Below are 21,410 nucleotides of genomic sequence, written 5' to 3'. Positions count from 1 at the left end.
CCTTTTCCCCATTATCTACTATGATTTTAATTTGAGAAACCACTCATGTTCCAGGGCATGCATTAGATTTCCGTAGTCCTTACACAGACCTTAAAAGTTTGATACTATTACAATTGGAAATTTTCCTACCAGCAGTTAAGTAAATTAAGGCCCAAGGATCATCACAGACCTTGGAAGATAAAGGATCAAGTATGGGGACACTCCTTTCAAGTGTTTTTTGATGACAGGATGAGAGCAGGATCAGGAAAGTTTTTAACTCTTATGCTGATTTTTCCAAGGAAAAAGTGAGTAGTCCCTATAGTATATGAAACGGTCTATAATCTAATGAGCTAGAAAATAAATTGTGATAACTTGAAAAGCCAATCATATGACAGTGGAGTTGTGCACATCCTAGTTTAATTCAAGGATAGATGCATGACTTCAACGAAAAAAAAAAAAACATCTTTTCTTTGAGTCTTAACGTTCCGGCTTCACATTGTCTAAGGACACAGTCATTGATTCAGTAAGATAATTGTAGATGTGGTCTCTGGCCTCTACCGCTTTCAAAAAACATGAAGTCCTAGATAAGAAGAAAAGTAATAAAGTCAATTTTCAGCAACAAAAGTGAGGCTACTTTTCAAATTAAGAAAACTGAGAGAACCCAGGAATGGGAGGCAGTAGATTTGAGTTTAATGAAACAGTGGTCTGTGTGGTGAGAACTTTTCTCAAGCAAAGTAAAGACAAACAAGACAATCAGACAAGCAATAATAATCAAAGTATAAACCAAACCAAAGGGAAAAGAAGAATAACCAAGGGAAATGGGGTATGTATACTACTACTTTATGTTCATAATAATGAAACCTTTTAAAAAACAACAAAATGGATAATCCTGCAAGATGGTATATGACATGAAATGAGTCAAAAAAGAAAATAAAATATAGCATACTCTTCATCTGTGACGTGTAAAAATGTTGAACTCTTCATTCTAAACAAAGGGAGTAGAATTGTACCCTGAGGTTGAAAGCTGAACTGGGAAAATAAGGGTTGTACCAAAGACTCTAAATGTTCATTAATGAAGAATAAATTCTAGTGATTCACACAAGGCACTGGAACTGGAGGTGTATCACTGTCCTGTATATTCCAAAATTGCTAAAGAGTAGATTTTAAGTATTCATATTGCAAAATAAAGAGAATCCTTGAGGTGATTGATATTTCAGTTAGTTTGATTATCTCACAACATATACTTTTACTAGAAAATCATTTAACCCAATGATTGTATAACACACAATATTTGTCTGTTGAAGTAAATGGAAGTGCTACAATATTGAAGCTTTAATTAGGAATTAGTTATTGCACATATCTCAAATTTGTGAGAATAGCATGCTAAATTTAGTTATTCCCAGCCTGGTTTTATAATTACTACCATGACTATGCTTGGCTAACCTATTATTTTATTTCTTAGATCTTTATGACTTTACTCTCATTATTGAAGAGCAAATTTTTTTTAAATAAAATCTCACCTGTGATGAAACTCATACCTTAGGAGACTCATGCAAGAGGATTGCCATAACAGATTCTAGTTTAGACTATATAAGAAAATTAAAAACAAATATGAAATGCCTCATGTCTTAGGGTTTCTATTACTGTGATAAAACACCATGATCTAAAACGACACGGTTTATTTTAGCGTAGAGTTCACATAGTCCTTCACTGAGGAAAGACAAGTCAGGAACCCAAATACACTAGGGACCTGTAGGCAGGATCTGATGCCATGAAAGGATGCTGCTTACTGGCTTGTTTGTAATGGTTTAGTTTGCCCTCTTATAGAATCTGGAACTAACACCTTAGAGGTAGTACTGTTCCCAGTAATCTGGTTCCTCCCACATTAACCATCAATCAAGAAAATGGATGACCAGAGGCAAAACCAATGGGGGCATTTACTCAGTTGAGGTTCCCTCTTCCAAACTGACTCCTATCTGTGTCACGCTGACATAAAATTAGCCAACATCCCATGATATGTTCCTTCAGATATATATGGACTTCATGAAGCATATTTACAGCCACAATACCATTGCTGCATAAGAAATCAATAGTTTATTTTAGCATCATATAGAAAGTGTTCATTTTTCCCTGAATGCCACACAAAGATTTCACTAATTTGATAAAATAATCTGTTTATGTAACCTTTAACTTTGATTACATGAGAGAATTTCTTGGATTACAAACTTCTGATTTTGAGCTTGGAACTTAGTATGGGCACTGAAAAAAATCTCAGGACCACTGCTTTATCCCAAATATTTCCTGTAACATGTTAACTAGATCTAGAGATTTTATTGAAAGTATATTATTGATGATTACACTTTATTTTGTTTGGTATTTAATCAAATAATATGTCAAGATAAAACTCTTTGATTCAGCAACTTCTATTCCATATAAGTATTAATTCTTTGAAGTCTCAAGTTAACTTTCTGTTTTGTAAAGTCAGAACCTCTCAATGGATGGGCTTTGAATCTTTGATTTGAAGCTGTGTGGATTCTTTAAATAGAAAATATGTCCCTGGATCCAAATTTTAAGGAAGACCTGAAATCATCTCAGAGCTGGGGGTGTACATCACCTCTTCTATAAAACCTTGGAAGTAAGAATGTATTACTTACACTGTTTAGTTTTCTTTTTCCTATTTTTTTAGAATCTCACACATATATACAATGAAATATAAACATACCCACTTCCTATCTCCCTAACTAGAAAGAGATCTTTGAGTGTGCAGTTTTCTGCATTTTCTCCATATGGTTCTGAGATTCAATCTGAAATAGTAATTACAAGGATGGTGTGGGAGGTCCTTCTGTCTTCATGCTGCTTTTATTGGTTAATGAATAAAGAAACTGTCTTGGCCTGTGATAGGTCAAAAGAACAGAGCAAGGCATGGAAAACTAAACTGAATGCTGGAGAAAGGAGGCAGAGTCAGGGAGAAACCAAGGAGCTGCCACCAGAGACAGATGTGCTGAAGCTTTGCTGGTAGGCCACAACCTCGTGGTGATGCACAGATTAATGAAAATGGGTTAAATTAAGATGTAAGAGTTAGCCAATAAGAACCTAGAGCTAATGGACCAAGCAGTAATTTTGGTTGATTATTTCAGGGCTGAGCAGTCACAAACCAACAAGTGACTATCCCCTTCCAACACAAGGAGTCAACTTACAATGAGGAAACATGCTCCGAGCAAGACAGCCTTCATCTTCACATCAAGGTCTAGTGGGAACTGGATCCCAAAACTGTCCACATCTGTCAGTAACTCCTTCAGAAAACCAGACCAATGCTTAGAAATCCTACCAATCACATTTTTTTCGTCAAGAGACATGATCTGAATTGAAAACAAAAATCAGTGAACGAAAGGAGAAGTTCAAAATGTTCTAGAAAACTAATAATAAACTACTTTCAGAGATGAATATCATCAATGCGCCATTCAAATCATGCTCTCATGTAACTAAACATTGGAAGGGTTGTTGCATAAAATAGGAATTTTTTGCATTATATATGAAAAATTCACAACGTTTCCCCAGTGCTTTCTCTTATTTCCTAAAAGTAGATTGTATGTCAGCTTAAATTCTGTTAATGTTCCTGAAAACAAAAATAATAACTTTGCACATATCAAGACACTTTCTCAAATAGATCTATTTTACTCCTACTAGTATATAAAGTCTTTGTAAGATATATATATATACATATATATATGTATATATATATTTTTTTTTCTTAGAACTACACATGTTTGTGATTGACCATGCTTTGGTCATTGTAGGCAAGGCTTCATGTACCCATAACTGGATTCTAAGTGAGGAATGAAAACTCCGCAGTTACCAAGTGCAGCAGGCAGTGTGACAGAGTGAACACAGAGACCAGCATTCACTGGCACAAAGAGAGGGTTCTAAACATGGAGACAGGCATTCGCCAGCATGGGGAGAGGGTTCTAAAGGTGTATCAGGAAGTGATAATCCTCATCTGCTTTAGAGTATTTATGACTGTTCTGTGACAATGTAGGCCTCATTTGTTTTCAGGTTTTCTGACTTTCAAAGAGAATCAGAGTGTTAAATTCCCTTAGTTTTAAAAAGTCCTCCAGGAAATAAATGTAAAAACATGTTTTCCAATGGACTGACTGATCGGGGAGATCCCAGAGAAGCATGACTGGACAGTAACCACTATACCTGCACTAAACTTTTTCTTCTAAAAAAAGATTCACTCATTTTTATTTTATATATGTAGGTGTTTTGCTTGCATGTAGGTCTATGTAGCATGTGCATGCAGTGCCTGAAGGGTACTGTGCCCTTAAAACCCCTTTTTCCTCTACATTGCTTCTTGTCAGGTATTGGTCATAGCAATTTGAAAAGTAGCCAATACAGGAATTGTGGATATTTTTCAGATGACTGCACCTTGTTCTTATTTAACAGCATCAGCAAGGACCTGTCATTGGACCAGAAAAGATTTCTCTAACCACATTATTTCTCTTTTGAAATATTTGTAGAAAAATCTCCATTTAATACAACCATAGTTTACTGCAAAATATGTTCTACTTATAAGGAAATGAAATTCAATAAACATGATCACATCTGTTACCTCAAAATCAATATTTCCTACAAAGCTGCACGTGATACATGGGCCAACAATTTTTAGAACAGCCTGTTTTTTCTCATCTTGAATTGTAAATGTTGGAAGACATGGGTGCCAGGTCTGAACAACATAACCTATTGGCACACCAGGAGGAGCTTGGACTTCTATCTACAAAGGAAAAAAAACATTGATAAATATGTTTATGGTCATATTGTCTATTTGTGCCATCATTTACTAAGAATGACACATAGTGCTCCAATCTGCAACACCTGTTATTTAGATCAATGTTATTTCTATTCTTAATTCATGGAGGAAGTAACTGCCCCAAAGAAAAGTGAATTAGGTTGCATCAGATTCCTCAGCTAATACATAGAAGGGACAAATTGAACGCTTGACAGTTTGCATGTTTCATTACTATCTCCATTTATAAAAAAAAACTGTCAAAATTATTAACAAACTCTTTTTCTTAAACTTGTTTATTAACAGTAACTTATCTATATGGACAGAGTTCTGATTGATGGTCAGTTTTCAACTGTGAGTCTTGATATTGTGTAAGGAAAGGATGCTGAGCACTAGATTTATGGCCCTGCTATTTGTTTACTAGGAGGACATCACATTCCATGATTGAGCTTCATGACCATGTTATACTGGTTATATAGTACTTTCCTCAGATCCTTTCTCCTCACATACTGCTATGCATGTAAGATTATACCTTATCTAAATAACATGGACAACACTTTCTTTATACATAAACTTATTCTCTCAGAGTATAGTAAGTACAGTTTTAAACCTCAAATAACTTTTTCCTGTGTTCTCTGAGTCACACTTTTAGGATATTATCGGCAGAATCGCTGGGATATGCAGGCAGAACTGGTCATGAGCTAGTGAAATCCAGGTAAAAACTACCTTCCCTAAAAAGTCTGTATGCCCTGGTATCTGCTCTAAAGGACACCTTTGCAATGATTAGACCACCAAGTACTATGAACCAGACAGCAGAACTTTAGCTAAAGATATCTTCATCTGGAGAATGTTTACTACAGAGGACATAACTTGCTGTGTTTATTACAAGAGAAGAAATGAAAAATACAGGAGATGATATTTTTTCTGTTTGTCCCTCAGTGGAGTATTCAAATCAGACAAATCACAAGATGAACACATCTATCCTTCTCCCAGCTCCTCTGTCAGTGCACTCTATTTCTGGAAAATTGTTCCCAGACATCCTCAGACATGGAGCTCCACTAGTTTGATCCATGCCAGTCATGATCATTTCTGAGAAGAGATGTGACCAAAATGTCCTCCCTGGAACATCAGAAAGTGCCACTCAACCACTGTCACTCAACCACTAAGTGGAGATTAGCCAAGGGCGTAGGCTTAGTCATTCAACTTCCTTCCTACTGTTGAAGGAAGACCAAATATTGTTCATCGGTCACTTTTAAAATTATCAATAACGTGGTAAAAGTTGTCACTAAACTATGTTGTAAACTGTGTTGGTAAGTGTTCACAGACCTTCTGGAGGCAGCAGGGGCAGAAACAAGACCTACATCTTAGTGGTCGATTCAAATTTATAACTTCGCGACCTGAGTTATCAAGAATCCTCATGGAGAAACTCCTGCAATTCCCACAGCAATTGCGTGTGCAGAAATTAGACTCCTCTACTGCGTAGTAAACCTTCTGCCCAAGTTGGTTCTGAATTTTGTATTTGTTAGCTGTTTCAAAACCTAAAATGGCTAAAAGAAAAAAAAATCATGAAAACATCATCAATGGTGCATTAAAATCCTCAACCTATCCTAAGATCGTATAATATCTAGATATTCTGGGTCTAGATGATAATCCAGATAGCACAAGGAGAAAAAAAAAGGAAGGAGGTATATATAGACAATTCAGTCTGAAGGAAGGAAAGGCAGAAGGAAAGGAAGAGAGGCCAGGAAACTAAGAAGAAATCGAATAGCTCTGGGAGACAACAGAAAACAAAACGGTCATTTTTGATACCGCTATGGTTTAATTCATGAAGGAGACTGCTGCACAGGGCACACACAGTAGTGATAGGTGTGTGGATAAATGTCCACTTCTCAAGCATAGTGTCCATGTATTATGGATAAACTATAGAACGGCTGATGTTTTTAAAATCATATGAGTCAATAAAGCAAATCAGTTGGTTTGAGACTTTTTTATAAACAGTACTTTTTTTGCATTATCATTAAGCAATGGGGAGACTTACTCTCCATGCAAACCGATAAAATGAGAGCAATTGAAAGTGAAAAGAGAAGAGCAACCCTGCACTGAGCCAGGGTCCCCTTGTGGAGGGTAGGGAAGTACTGGACATGGGGTGAGTGTGAGAAAGGTGCATGGCAACTCAGCTCCGATTTCAACTGTCTTATCACAGTGCCATGTCGTGAGACCACAAAGCCAAAGGCATCCCAAATGAACTCTGCCTTACTGATTTTTTTTTTTCAGTGCTAAAAACAGACAGGTGCCAAATGCAGATTCTCAAGTATCATCTGACCAAAGTCTAGCTATGGAGGACTTCTCTTATTTAGAGACAGAAAGAGTTGTTAATAGTCAAATTTGACCATAGAAAAATGTCCTTCAGAAGCCCTAGCACTATGGACTCATTTTAGAGTCCTTGATGAGACTTGAAGATGCCTTGAATTCGGTCTCTTAAAAACTGGCATGGTAACAATACCTGCCACAAATATTTTTGTGAAGATTTAAAAAACTGAAAATTATTTTATTTTTACCATGAGGACATCTATTATTGAAATAGCAGTTCAATTGTGTAAACTATACTTGTTTTATCCAACTTCTAGTGTTCTGCCAGCTCATTGGAAAATTAAATCCAACAAAATGAATCTATGCAGGATGACAATGCAGTTCAGTTGTAGTACATTTGCTTACTATGCACAAGACCCTAGATTTGAGTCCTAAGAGTGTGAAAGAAAAAGAAATGATGGAACTCTATCCATAGCATCTATTTACTTTTCAGTAAGATGAAAGTACAAATGCTGGTTATAAACTCGGATGCTGAAAGCGAACAGAGAATTTGTTATATTTTTATATTATTTGTAATATTAAAAATGACTCCATTTGAGAAAATAAGTAAAATTTGAAGATGTGGGTTTTCTTTTTAATCACAAACTGAAGAGCTAGTGAATGTGGATTAATAACACAGTGAGTGTAATTGCTGAGCAAATAATTTGAAACTTGCATATCTTAAATTTAGTAATGCAAGGCTACATAGTATATAAAATCTGACTTTGAAGATTAAAATTCTCAAAATATATACTGTGGAATTGAATATTTACAAATATTCAAATTATAAAACTTTATAAAAAAGATAGTGTTTGTTTTCAAAGAAAAACTTCGTTTAGAAAAACTTTAGCCCCAAAATATTTTAATATGTAATAATATACATAAAGGCAATTTAAATGAAATAGGGGAAACTATGTATTTTAATAAGTCCAGAAGTGTGCCATGCAACACATGGCCCAATTTTCCAACAAAGAGTGACTTTGTAAACAGGTGACCATGAATTAGAAGGTGTATTCTAAACGTCAGTTGTTATCATGTTCTGGTAGATAGGTGACACGGTAGCTCACACATCTCCCCACAGGCTCAATCCACTCGGCAATTATCATAGTTTTCTAGCAGCTTCTTTAGTTCCTTCTTGCACTTGGAGACACTGGACCTGTGGAGACTTCTGTAGGCACTTGACCATGCTCTGCACAGCATCTCTAAGACAACGGACCCCTGTGCTGAGCTAGGAAGTGCTGAGGAGCCCTATAACACATAGATGTCATGGTCCTGCAAGGCATTAAGAGTGATTTTACAGAGCACCGCTACCCTAATTCCAAAGATCATTCACTGTATGACCTGAACCATTGCCCAAGGTGCTGTGCAAGCTTCACCCTGGTTACAACTTAGTAGACAGCAGCTAAGAAACCAAGTAGGGTGGTAAAACATGGGGCAATTTTTAGATATAAGAGCAAAGGTAAGTTTTCAGTGTTCCTTTTCAAATTAGTATCTGTATTATGAGGGCAGTTTGCCATCATAATATTTACCAAGAGGTCCTTAATTTATCGAAATGAAAATTTCTAGACACAACTGCTTGTTTGAAGAGTACAAGGAAAGACATTGTAAGCAACCGAGTTCTCCATCCTGCGTCCTCCAGAATGTTGTATTTGTGGTCTTCAGTGTGCCCTTACTTTCATTGTCTTTCTAGAAATACGAAGACTAGAACAGAATACACACCTTCCACAAACTCGAACTGCTGGTGAATCAGAATGTGATCTATCTGTCACAGAGAAAAGAAAATGAAGAATTTCAGATACTTTAGCTAACCAACTTCAGATACATATTTTAGTATTTATAACCAGCTGCCAGCAATTATCAGTATCAAATTCTCACAACTGTTTATTTTTGGATAAAACCATATTTAACAACTTTTTTTCATTAAAATGTATCTACTGAAAGAATTTATTATTATTAATGTGTGGAAATTAGGTCAGTCCTCCCTGGATGACTTTTGTGAAATATGAAAACATTTTTATCCACTTACTGAATCTGACCTCTATGATTTACTAAGCTATTTAACACACCAAGACATTTATTCAGTATTGTGATTGCGGAGTACAGAATATAGAATCAAGGCATGAGATTTAGGAAGGCAGGTCTGCTTTCATAGGCTTATAATGCTGAGTGGCTGAGGTAACTATAAGGTTTCCTCCTACGTAAATGGCTGTATTTATAGTACTTCTGCATCACAAAGGTTCTGTAAAGAAAAAAGAGTTAAGCCTTATAGCATATGTATAAGCATGACCCTTCTCCATGGCCATGCCAGATTTTATTGTCAATTATCTTCTTGATAATGGCTCTGGGTGAGGTAGAATCTCAAAAATGTTTTTAAGCTATATTTTACAGCTAAGGATAGAGAACACTTTTAGTGATGTTTACTAGCCACATGTATTTCTTCCTTTTGAGAACTCTCTGTTCAATTCTACAGTTTCACTTTTTTTGGTTAGGTGCTTTGTTTTCTTGATGTTTAGGTTTTTGAGTTCTTACTATGCTCCATACACTAATCGTCTGTCAAATGTATAGGTAGCAAAGATTCTCTTCTGTTCTCTGTGCTGCCTCTGCACTCATTAACACTTTGTTTGTGATAAGAAGATTTAGTTTTATGAGAAACCATTGGTTGGTTTCTGATCTTGTGTCCTGTGCAACTGGAGGGAGTCCTATTTAGAAAACCCTCACCATGCCTATGTGTGGACGTGTACTCATTAGAAGTCTTATGCAGAAAACGCTAGCCATGCCTACATGTAGAAGTGCACTCATTACTTCTTTTCTAGCACTTTCAGAACACCAGATCTTATGATCCTTGGTCCACACTCTTGGCAGGATTGTAATGAATGCAGACACAATAAAAATCAATCTGGAAGTTTTGCAAAAGACTGAAAACAAAACTTCAATATGTCCCATGTATGTCACTTCTGGACATAAACTCAAAAGACTCTACATTTTATTGCAGAGATGTCTGCACGCATATGGTCACTGCTGTGCTTTTCAAAATAGCTAAGAGATGGAATCACCCTAGGTGTGCATAACTGATGACTGGAAAAGGAAAATGCAGTCCATGCACACAATGGGATTTTCCATCTGCAAAGAAATTTGAAGCAATAAAATTTGAAAGTGAATTGATGGAACTGGAAAATATCAAAGTGAGTGAGGTAATCTCTAACCTGGAAAATCAAACACCATTATGTTCTCTCTCAAATGTGGATAGGTTTGGATCTTTATGGGTGTGTTTATTTAAATTATACTGTCTGTAGAAACCCCAAAGCAAGGAGAAGAGGGGATGGAAGAGCTATGAGTGATGAACAGGTTTTATAGAAACTGAGGAAAGTAGCAAATATGCGATATGAAAGCTGAAGAAATACTGAAAGTGGCAAATTTTAAACAAAGACCAGGCGTTGAGGAGAGCAGGAGGTACAGAGAGAGGGTTAACAAAAACTAAAGATGAAGAATTCACATCAAAACTTACTAATTTATAAGCTTCATAATTTTTTCCTTTTTTAATTATTTTTATTGAGCTGTATATTTTTCTCTGCTCCCCTCCCTATCTATTCCTTCCCCTTCTACCCTCTCCCATAGTCCCCATGCTCTTTACTCAGGAGATTTTGTCTTTTTCTACTTCCCATGTAGATTAGATCCATGTAGCTTCATAATTTTTAACTGTCAAAATGAATATACCATGCATGGTCGATAATGCTTATCCCAGAAGCCATGGGTGATAATGCTTATCTCAGAAGCCATGGGTTATAAAACTAAAATCCAAGGGCCAAGTGTGTAACATCTTCCTAGGAATTATTGACCAAGAAAGTCCCAGAGGCTCCCCAAACTCTACAGGTTATGACCATTGCTTACTGCACACTTTGATTCCAGAACTCAAGGAAATCATAATTCAACTGAGCTGAAAACTTTCTTCTTGCTGCTAGATTTAATACAGTTTGTAATCTTCAGACTTTATATTCTCTAACACCATCTTGTCAAGCAAGGCGTTTCTACTGCTATTATGGAGGTAAACTACTGATTTCCTATAGGATCTGAAGTCTGTCAAAAACAAATTTATGATTTTAACCAGGGACCAGGTTCAAAATCCTTTAGTTGGGGAAGTTACACGCACCAGCAATCAACCTACTACTTTCATTTTGCTAAAATGGACATATCATCAAACTTCCTTCAAAGTATTTATATTTATATCAACAGACCAGTGCTGCCTTCAGTCTTGATCAAAGATACTTCTCTCTGCCATGAATGGTGAATTAATGCAGAAACCCACTGCTGGTTAAGGTGCTGAGAACAAATGACTGATGATACGAAATAGCCATGTCCCCATTTCACCAACTCCAAGTCTCAGAGAGCATCACAGAAGATGGGGGAGAGAGGAGGAGCCACACAATGAGAAGAGACCTATGAACTCACAGCAGCTGTGTTTTCCCGGATAGGGTCTACACAGTACTGATCTGGTAAACATTTAGTCACAGATAATAAAGCGGTTCATGGTTCTCAACAGTCCTCTGAGAACTACTTTTGGTCTCAGGCTCTCAGATTGCTGGGAGAGAGGAAATCATTGTCTTTAGTAATTTTCCCACTAGTACCTTACGCTTGTACCTGTGGATAGTGCAATTCTCAAGCCCAGGGGTAGGTCTGTTGAAACTCAGTGGTTTTCAAACAAACAGTCAAACATACATACACACACACACACACACACACACACACTAAATAAATAAATAAATAAATAAATAAATAGGACAGAAAAGTTGGATGAGGATTTGGCTTGGAAATAGTTGTCAGTGTAAGAGTGAGACAAAAAAAGGTAGGTGGATTAATGGGACCAGAATTTTATTGTAGACATGTATGAAATTTTTAAATATCAGTTAATGGGGAATATATTGTATAGTATATTATTTAAAAAAACTAAAAATGTGCTAAATATTTACTAGCATTTGACTATTATCATAAATCACTTCCAAGGTAATAGAAAGTGCAACTTCCTAAGACATTCACATTTTACTTCAAAAAGAAAATAAATCCATAAAAATCAGTGACTCATTTTAGAATAGATGCTCATGTTTTATGGGTTATATCATAATCTCTACCCCTGGAACACTGAGGTAGATGAATTAGGAGGAATTCAAAACAGTGGGTCCTAAGCCAGACTATAGCATTGAGTAACACCCTTTATCAAAAAAATCTGTTTACTAACTATAACTTTTATGAACCACAGTGATTGCCTACCCATAAGTAAACTAGAAGCATGGTCTTATTTATGAACCTTTATCTTTTTTAACTTACATGAATTAAATATTCCAATCCAGGTGGCACTTCAGAATAGGTGGAGCTGAAATCCATGGGGTCACAGCAGGTCCACCTGGCTGGTGAGATTCTGGCTGACTTTGGGTAATAAAGAAGGCTGGGTCTTCATCAGCATAGATGGCTGGTGGGACTGGACAGCCAGCCTGAGGTCCTGAGTAACCAGGATGTCCACTAGTTCCTGAAACAGGAGCAAACCAAATAGTTGTTACTGCATAGAAAAATGGAACAACAAATCCTTTTGGAAATTACCTTAATTAGCTCTAAGTTGCATTTCAGCAATAGTATCTATGAACTTTAAAGTGTCATTGTTATTTTTTATAGCTACTTCAACAAAGTCCATGGGATTTCACATCTTCACTTATTTTTGAGAGTTCTGGATGTGATGAACGAACAGACAACCTTTCCTTTGGCTCTGTAGCAATTTCCCCAAAACTGTCACATTCCCCTCTAGAGGGAAAAGGGGAACTCGTAAGCCTCATCAAGTAAACAAATCTCACTGATTAAAGAAAGCTGAAATGTACAACAGCAAGGCCCCTCCTCAAGAGTATAGGATCAGTTACCAAAGCCTTGGTGGAGAGACCTCCTCGCCTTTTGAGTTGCCTGCAAGCTGTGCTGAGAGCTGTAGGGATGTACCATGTGTGAGTTGTCAATCAACAAGGATGAGCTGGGCTTTGCCATGCTGCAGTTGCTTAAGAGATGTTCAAGCTCCTATTTGTAATCTTTCACCAACTCTCAGATCCTCAACTTGGACTTCAGTGAAGTTGTTACTTTGATATGTTAATGGTACCCTCTCTTGAGGGAGAAGACATCTGTTCACGCCTCCATGGAAAACGTTAACACAACACCCTTGCCACTCAGCCTTGAATGTAAAATATGTGAGACAAAATCATGAATGATTAGAGTTATTTATATGAAGATTTGGCATGAGTTCATGGGAAAAGATGTTAATGAGAAAACCAAAGCGAAGGATGTAATTACTATTTCTAGGACCAAAGCATCTTGCAAAAATGAATAATTTGGAAACCTGAACAATAACTTCTCTTATATGTATAGAACAGGGGAAGGTTTTCTACTGTAGTGATTGTTAAGTAAAAATAATAAGAAAGGAGACTCCGCCAGTGGAAGAAATCCAATTAGGTTAAATCAAACCAAATCAAAAAGCCCATCATTTTATTAAGTAAGACATTCTCAGGTGGCCGAGTGCATGGTGGGGAGACAGGACAACAGGGAGCCCACACAGACCTGAAAACCACATGTTTCTCCTCTGGGAACCCACTTAAATACACTGTGGGAGTGCTACCCAGGGTATGGGGGGGTCAGGACTTGGCATGCTGGGATTTGGAGTCCAGATAAATGCAACTTTCAGGTCAGGGGACTGGGATAGATGCCAGGGGCTGGGGGCTATGCTCCCAACTTAACAGTGATATTTGTCAAGGTCTGCAATCGTTTGTCTATTTTTCACAACTTATGAGAAGGTGTCACTGAAATGTGGCAGATAGAAACCAGGAATGCCACCACCGTCCCCACATGCCCAGAGTGACTTACTTGAAAATAAATTCTCTATTCCAAATTTTATAGTTCTATATGCAGTAATATGTATGACTGCAATTAAGTTTCACAGTGTTATTTTTATAGTTTATAGAAGAGCAGTTTCTAGGCTCCATAATATAATAGCACTGATAGCTAGGGGGAACCAAATCCTCAGAATAGACAACACATTTAAGTAGAACACAGATGAGGAAATCCACACATCATTAACAGTAGGGTTGAGCTAAAAGAAAATATATAAATGTCTCATAAACATGGCTTTTATTGTCAATTCCTTCTAAATAAATGAACATTCACAGATGATCTATCATGTGATGTATCTGTTGTATAATAAAGAGAAACAATTATCAAGAAGATAATTTGCACTTAAGCAACTTACAATTAACTTCCAGGAGAAAGAAAATGTTTCTAAAATAAAGTTTTCAGACACAAGGCAGCCACTTCAGATAGATATAACTTGAATGGAGATGGAAATGCCGGGAAGGGAGAAGCTTTATAAGATGCTGGAGGGAGAAACAGTGGAGAAGGAAAGGGAAGGAAAAGTGAAAGAGCTAAGTTAGAATGGGACTTCGGCAGGTCTACCAAGAGAGACAACCAAAGAAGAATAGAAAGCTCTGATTGTAACACAACAGCACACAATTTGCCTTCAGAAGTCCTTTGTAAGGTGTTTTCACTTACAAAGTTTGCTTGACAGACAATGAAGTACTCTGGGGAGAAGGATGAGTTCATGATATCATTTATATCTTAAAAATGTTGAGCGTTCACATTCCCAGTGTGAAAAACAAACTGAAATGATAACCTTTTTAAAAAGCAACAGATATACATGAGAAGGGACAAGCTAGCAATTTGCTACTATAGGGAGGAGAGGAGAACAAAACAAAACAACAAAGAAAAACTGTTGCTTTGTGTAGGAGGTTCTTCTGTCGGTGTGTTGCTTTCATTGGTTGAATAAGGAAACTGCCTTGGCCTTTTGATAGGGCAGCACTTAGGTAGGCAGAGTAGACAGAACTGAATGCTGGGAAGAAGGGCAGAAAGAAAGCTACCACGAAGCTGCCAGGTCAGACATGCTGAATCTTTCCTGGTAAGCCATGACTTCATGGTGATATACAGATTGTTAAAAATGGGTTAAATCAAGATGTGAGAGTTAGCCAACAAGAGGCTAGAACTAATGGGCCAGGCAGTGTTTAAATGAATACAGTTTCTGTGTGATTATTTTGGGGGTTAAACTAGCCAGAAGGTCAGGACAAAAAGCAGGCCCTCTCTCACTCAACAGTTGTTCTTTCTAATTGGTCTTAATAATAAAAACCCAGAGTCAGATATCAGGGTAAATGCAGAAAGAACAGAGAAACAAAGGAGTCAGTTTTACCCCTATGAAATCCTCAATCCAAGTCCTCAGACTGAATGCCTTGAAGTCCTGTCTCCTGCCACTTTATAGTCCTTTCTCTGCCCAGCCAGATCTCTTTCTGTCTTAGAGAGCAGCAGAAATAGAGAAAAATTTTAGATAGACAGGTCATCTTCAGACATTTCAGAGATCTACAGAACATGGTGTAGTGTCATTTCATTTGTATTTTAATAAATCAAACTTGCTTGAAGATCAGAGAATAAAACAGCTCCATTGGTCAGCCTTACATACCAGACAGTGGTAACACACACCTTTAATCCCAGTAGCCAGGCTAGTTTGCCATAGAAACTCAGCAGTAATGGTGCCTGCCTTTAATCCTAGGCCTAGAGATGAATATAAAAGGAGATAGCTCTTGGACACAGTCTCATTCTGAGATTCCTGGAGACAGGATTGCTATTTCAGACTGAGGTAGAGGTAAGAGCCAGTCCCTGGCTGTTTTGCTTTTCTGACTTTCAGGTTGAACCACAATATTTGTCTCTAGGTTTTTATAAATCATGCTACAATGTGGCATTTAAGATGTTTTAATATCATAGGTTCTTTTTTCATGCCAGTGAGACATGTCTACTCCTGGCAGTACCAATCTACTTCAGAGTAGAAGATGGGCATTACAGATACTCGAAATGGAATTTATGTTCTTTGCGGCAAAAGTAAGCCACTGGGCAAAAAAGTGTTCTTACCTCAGCTGTTGACAGTATGCTGTCCATATTGAACAAGCAGGACACAAAAGAGAGTGAGTGCCAAACCTTGCCAAAATAAAGAGGAACAGTCCTTCAAATATTCTGTTTCATAGAAAAGTTTGTTGAGTATTCTAGGCCTTTAGATTGAAGATGAATGCCCCAATATTGCAAAAGAACCTTGAATGACTGTCCAGGCAGCCAGTTGTTTCTGTCATTTCTCACATTTTGGAAGTCGATTGTTTGCCCTTCCTGATTACTCACTTAATATTATTTCTTTCTCAGGTCTCTGAGGCAGTTGAAGACTAGATAGTTATAGTTTTCTTTGTTCACCAGACTCAGAAAAGAAACTCACTCAAGAGGTGTGATTTGCGTAAAGATGAGAGACGTTGAGAAAAAGGTTTGGTAATGCAAATTCGTATAGAAATTTAATTAGGTACAATTCTTTGAACTCACCAAGACATGACCAATAATGGAGTATTTTCTCTGATTTTTTTCAAATATAAAAACTAGACATTGCTGATGTATTTATTGCCTGTATATATTTTATACAGTTATTCTACTTATTGTATATAGTTTTTCTTGTATTAGTTATAACTGTTTTATTTTAGACAAAAAGTAGGAATTGTGGTGATATTTTGTTTGTGCTTGCCTGAAGATCAAAGTGTGGAACTAGCAGTTAGTCATAAAGGTCAGGCAGCAGTGGCACACACATTCAGTCCCAGTACTCAGAAGACAGAGAAAGATGGATCTCTGTGAGGTATCTCAAGGATACCCTGGTCTACACAAAATTGCTCTAGTCTAAAAGAAAATCAGAGGCAGATAGTGGTGGCTCACACCTTTAATCCCAGCACTTGGGAGTCACACACCTTTAATCCCAGCACTTGGGAGAAGGAGATAGAAAGTGATATTGCTGGGTGGAGAGAAGAATATAAAGCGGGTGGAGACAGGAACTCACAACATTCAGCCTGAGGTTTTGCAGAGGCCCATTCAATCTGAGGACTTGTAGAAACAGGATACCACATTCATTCTGAGATTTTCATAGAGGTAAAAACTAGTGGGTGACTGTTCAGCTTTTCTGATCTTTCAGCTTTCACCCACTAATATCTTTCATATAGTCTAGACTTGTGACTTGATCATCATTCACCTGCTGTTTATTGGAAGGATTTCAGAAGCTCTTGGCCAACACATGATGGTGACATCTCTTTTAAAAATCTTTGAAGAGTATATACAATAAAGCAGAAATTCAACAAGGAACACCATAAACCTAAAATCCCAAATGACAGCCAAGGCAAAAACTACAGCCTTCACAATCCACACATCTAAAGAAAGTTTTGGCTCAGTTCTCAGCATTAGTATTGGGCTCCTGGAGTCATCAAGCAGGATATCAGGAATGAACTCCAGTTGAACCATGATTGTATCTGGAATTCAGGAATCTGGTCTGTTCAACTCGAGCAGCCATTGAGAAGGTCTGACATCCAGATCTGTCTGATGAAATACCTGCCTCAAATTCTCAAAATGTGTTTGCCTGGTCTGTTCTCAGGGACCATTTCTTTTTGCATAGACATCCCCAGAAGAAAACTAAATGTATTCTAAACAGTGCTCACTTGTTCATGCTTTCTTGTTTTTTCCTACTTTTTAAACCTTAGATATTAAGGTACACTTAGTGAGGAGAAGTACCTTCTGGCAAAACAGCTGCAGGATAAATTTTCAGTTCTTATCAGACACACACACATACACTCACACACACACACACACACACATTTCCCTATATTTTACATAATTATAACATGACCTTGCCTGCTTACTCAGCCTAGTCCAACATGCTAGAGGCATGTTTGTTGCCTTTGAGAGCCATGCACATTGCCCCATTTTTAGGCACACAGTGGGTCTATGTCTCCATTAAGCAAGTTGTAGCACTCTGCTCACAGACCCCATTTAAATGCTCAGTCTCATGAAAGAACCAGAGTTTGTGCTGGCAGCACAGCCCAGGAAGCTGGCATCTTGAAACCACATGAATTTTTTTTCTGCTACCACTGAGTCAAGAAGACCTCTCTTAAAGGAACTGCAGCATGCCGCCAGCAAGCAGAGCCCATCCAAACAACAAAAAAAAAATTTGGCTAAACTTTGCTTTTTAGTGTCTAGAATTTCTTTCCAAGCCCTCTCAGGTTTTATGTGGATTTTGTTACTCATGCTGGGCACCAGACACTCAGACTACTGAAATAACCAAACAGAAACTGTACTAAGTAAATCACTGCTTGGCCCATTAGCTCTAGCTTCTTATTAGCTAACTCTTACATCTTAATTTAACCCATTTTTATTAATCTGTATATCACAACAAAACTGTGACTTATCAGGTAAAGTTTCAACATCTGTCTGTGGAGGGAGCTACATGGCTTCTCTCCACTCCACCTCCTTCCTCCCAGCATCCAGCTTAGCTTTCCCTGCCTAGCTCTACTCTTTTGCTTTATCAAAGGCCAAGCCAGTTTCTTTATTAACCAATGATATGCACAGCTTACTGAGGGGAATCCCACATCAATTGTTTGTTTGTTTTCTCACTTGCTCAGATACATTCTTATACAGCCCAGGCATACCTGCCAATGGATGATGCCACCCACAGTGCCTTAAGACTCCTGTGTCAGGTAGCAATTTGCAAAAAACTCACAGACCAGTTTAACGGAAGCAGTTCCTGAATAGAGGTTTTCTCCACGGGTAACTATTGTGTCCAGTTGACCCAAACTTCCTGGCACAGTTGACCCCTAGTAAACTTGACACACAAATGCTTCACTGCTCAACCATGTTTCCTTTCTTGTTTGCCCTCAAGATCTCAAGTAATATCACAATATAAAACAGTCCTTGGAACTCATTCAAGATCTTTATGGGTGCTTAAGCGTTTGGGTAGCCCCACCTTTCTTACTCTCACATCTGGAGCACACAATTTGTCTTGTAGGCTTGAGTTTGCACCACTCCACACTTGTCTCTGTCTTTGGTGCATGTTCTACTGTCTCCAATATGCTAGTGTCTTCACTGCAGCTGAGAATGTATCTTTACCAATGACTTCTCAGCCTCCAATAGTGCCAAGCCTCAGCTTTTCTTAATGACCCCTTCAAGCCTTTCAAAACCAGACTATGTGGGAGACTCTTATACATTATCAAATTCAACTTCCAGATTGAGATATGTCCTTGGTCACCTCAGTGAGTCACAGATTCTGTGCACTGACCTTAAAGAAATACTTTCCAAACGATTTACCCTTAGTGAAATTAATAAGTGGTCTCTTATTAATCACAATTGATTTTTTTAGCTCCAGATAATCACCATCAATTGTCCCAGTAAAGCAAAGATTTCAGTTCAGTTGTGGTGGCCACTTTTTAATCATAGTCAATTAGAGACTAGATTATCAGAAACGACAGATTCTTATTTCAAATTATCATAAGACCATCCCTCACAGTATTTAAGGGATTCTCAATATTTCCTCTGGAACTCCATGCCCTAAGCCTATCTCACATGTAGTGATCCAAGCATTGTCCTCTAAGTTTCAGTAATAGCTTACTAAACTCTCAATGCCTTTTCCAGGCAAAAGCTCAAAATTTCTCCATCTTTTTCCATAAAACATTCCAAGGCCTAAAAGCCTGGATAGATTCTACACCAATATGCTATTCTCTAGTAACAATCTCCTCTGCAGTTCACGTTCTGCTGCTGTGATAAATAGCATGACCAAGAAAAACTTGTGGAAGAAAGGGGTTGTTAGTTCTACACATCCTAATCTCAGACCATCATTGAGGGACCTCAGGGCAAGAACTCTGGTAGACGCCAGAAACATGAAGGAAAGCTGAATATCGGCGTACTTTACCTGACATTTTCTGGTCCCATTCTTATACATTCCAGGTATAGCTGCAAAGGTGTGGTACCAACCCACAGTGGTTCAGGTCCTCACACTTGCATCAGTAATCAATCAATCATTCAATAAAAAAAATGCTGTATACACATGCCCACAGGCCAATCTAGGAGAGATAATTCTTTAATTAAAGTTCTCTTTCCAGGTGATTCTAGTTTCTGTCATGGTGAGAAAACTAACCTTGTCTTTTTTTTTAAAGTTAAGTATAGTTAAAATTAGATGTATGCAAATAACACAAATTATCTAGGATTAACTCTAACAAAACAAGTGTAAGACCTGTATGACAAGAACTTTAAATCTTTGAAGAAAGAAATTGAAGAAGACACCAGAAAATGGAAAGATCGCCCATGTTCTTGGGTATGTAGAATTAACATAGTAAAAAATGACAATCTTCCAAAACCAATTTACAGATTTAATGCAATGCCAATCAAAATCCCAGCAAAATTTTCTTCACGGACCTCGAAAGAACAATACTCAACTTCATATGAAAAAGCAAAATAATTCAGGATAGTGAAAACAATCCTGTACAATAAAGGAATTTCTGGAGGCATCACAATCCCTGGCTTCAAACTCCACTACAGAACTACAGTACTGAAAACAGCCTGGCACTGGCCTAAAAGCAGACAGGAGCACCAATGTAACCCAATTGAAGACCTGGATATCAATCCACACACTTACAAACTCCTGATTTTTGACAAAGACACACAAAAGGATACATAAAATGGCAAAAATAACATTTAACAAATGGTGCTGGCATAACTGGATATCAACATGTAGAAGAATGAAAATAGACCCATATCTATCACCATGCTCACTTCCAAATGAATCAAAGACCTCAACATAAAGCCAGCCACACTGAACCTCATAAAAAAGAAAATGGGACGTATACTTGAACACATTGGTCCAGGAAACCTCTTCCTAAATATAACCCAAGTAGCACAGACACTGAGAAAAAACAATTAATAATGGAACATTCTGAAACTCAGAAGCTTCTGTAAAGCAAAGGACATGGTCAACAAGACAAAATGGGAGCCTACAGAATGGAAGAAGATCTTTACCAACCCCACATCGGACAGAGGGTTGATCTCCAAATATACAAAGAACTCAAGAAATTTGTCATCAAAATACCAAACAATCCAACTAAAAAAATGGGACACAGGCCTAAACATAGAAATCTCAACAGAGGAATCTAAAATGGCTGGAAGACACTTAAGGAAATGTTCAACATCCTTAGCCATCAGAGAAATGCAAATCAAAACAACTCTGAGATTTCATCTTACTCCTGTATGAATGGCCAAGATAAAACACACTGATAAGAACTTATGCTGGAGAGGATGTTGGGTAAGGGAATACTTCTGCATTGCTGGTGGGAGTGCAAGCTAGTATAGCCATTTTGGAAATCAGTATGGTCATTTCTCAGAAAATTAGGAAACAGTCAAC

At 37.6% G+C, this 21,410-nt stretch overlaps 1 protein-coding gene across 1 annotated transcript in view; it reads right to left on the bottom strand.

Moving 5' to 3' along the window:
- Positions 1 to 366: 366 nt before the first annotated feature.
- Positions 367 to 21,410, bottom strand: part of LOC125412047 (phospholipid scramblase 2-like) — a 37,956-nt gene continuing 16,912 nt past the window's right edge. Inside the window, 7 exon segments of the mRNA XM_087905923.1 lie at positions 367 to 559; positions 3,177 to 3,338; positions 4,589 to 4,750; positions 6,089 to 6,309; positions 8,831 to 8,873; positions 12,431 to 12,468; positions 12,471 to 12,629. Coding sequence (XP_087762049.1) covers positions 500 to 559; positions 3,177 to 3,338; positions 4,589 to 4,750; positions 6,089 to 6,309; positions 8,831 to 8,873; positions 12,431 to 12,468; positions 12,471 to 12,629 — 845 coding nt within the window. The 3' untranslated portion in view covers positions 367 to 499.

Source organism: Myodes glareolus, chromosome 4 (assembly GCF_982192425.1).
Source record: "Myodes glareolus chromosome 4, mMyoGla1.1, whole genome shotgun sequence".
NCBI classification, from domain to species: Eukaryota; Metazoa; Chordata; class Mammalia; order Rodentia; family Cricetidae; genus Myodes; species Myodes glareolus.
Note: the sequence above shows the minus strand (reverse complement) of the source record. Positions and strands in the feature narration are given on the sequence as shown.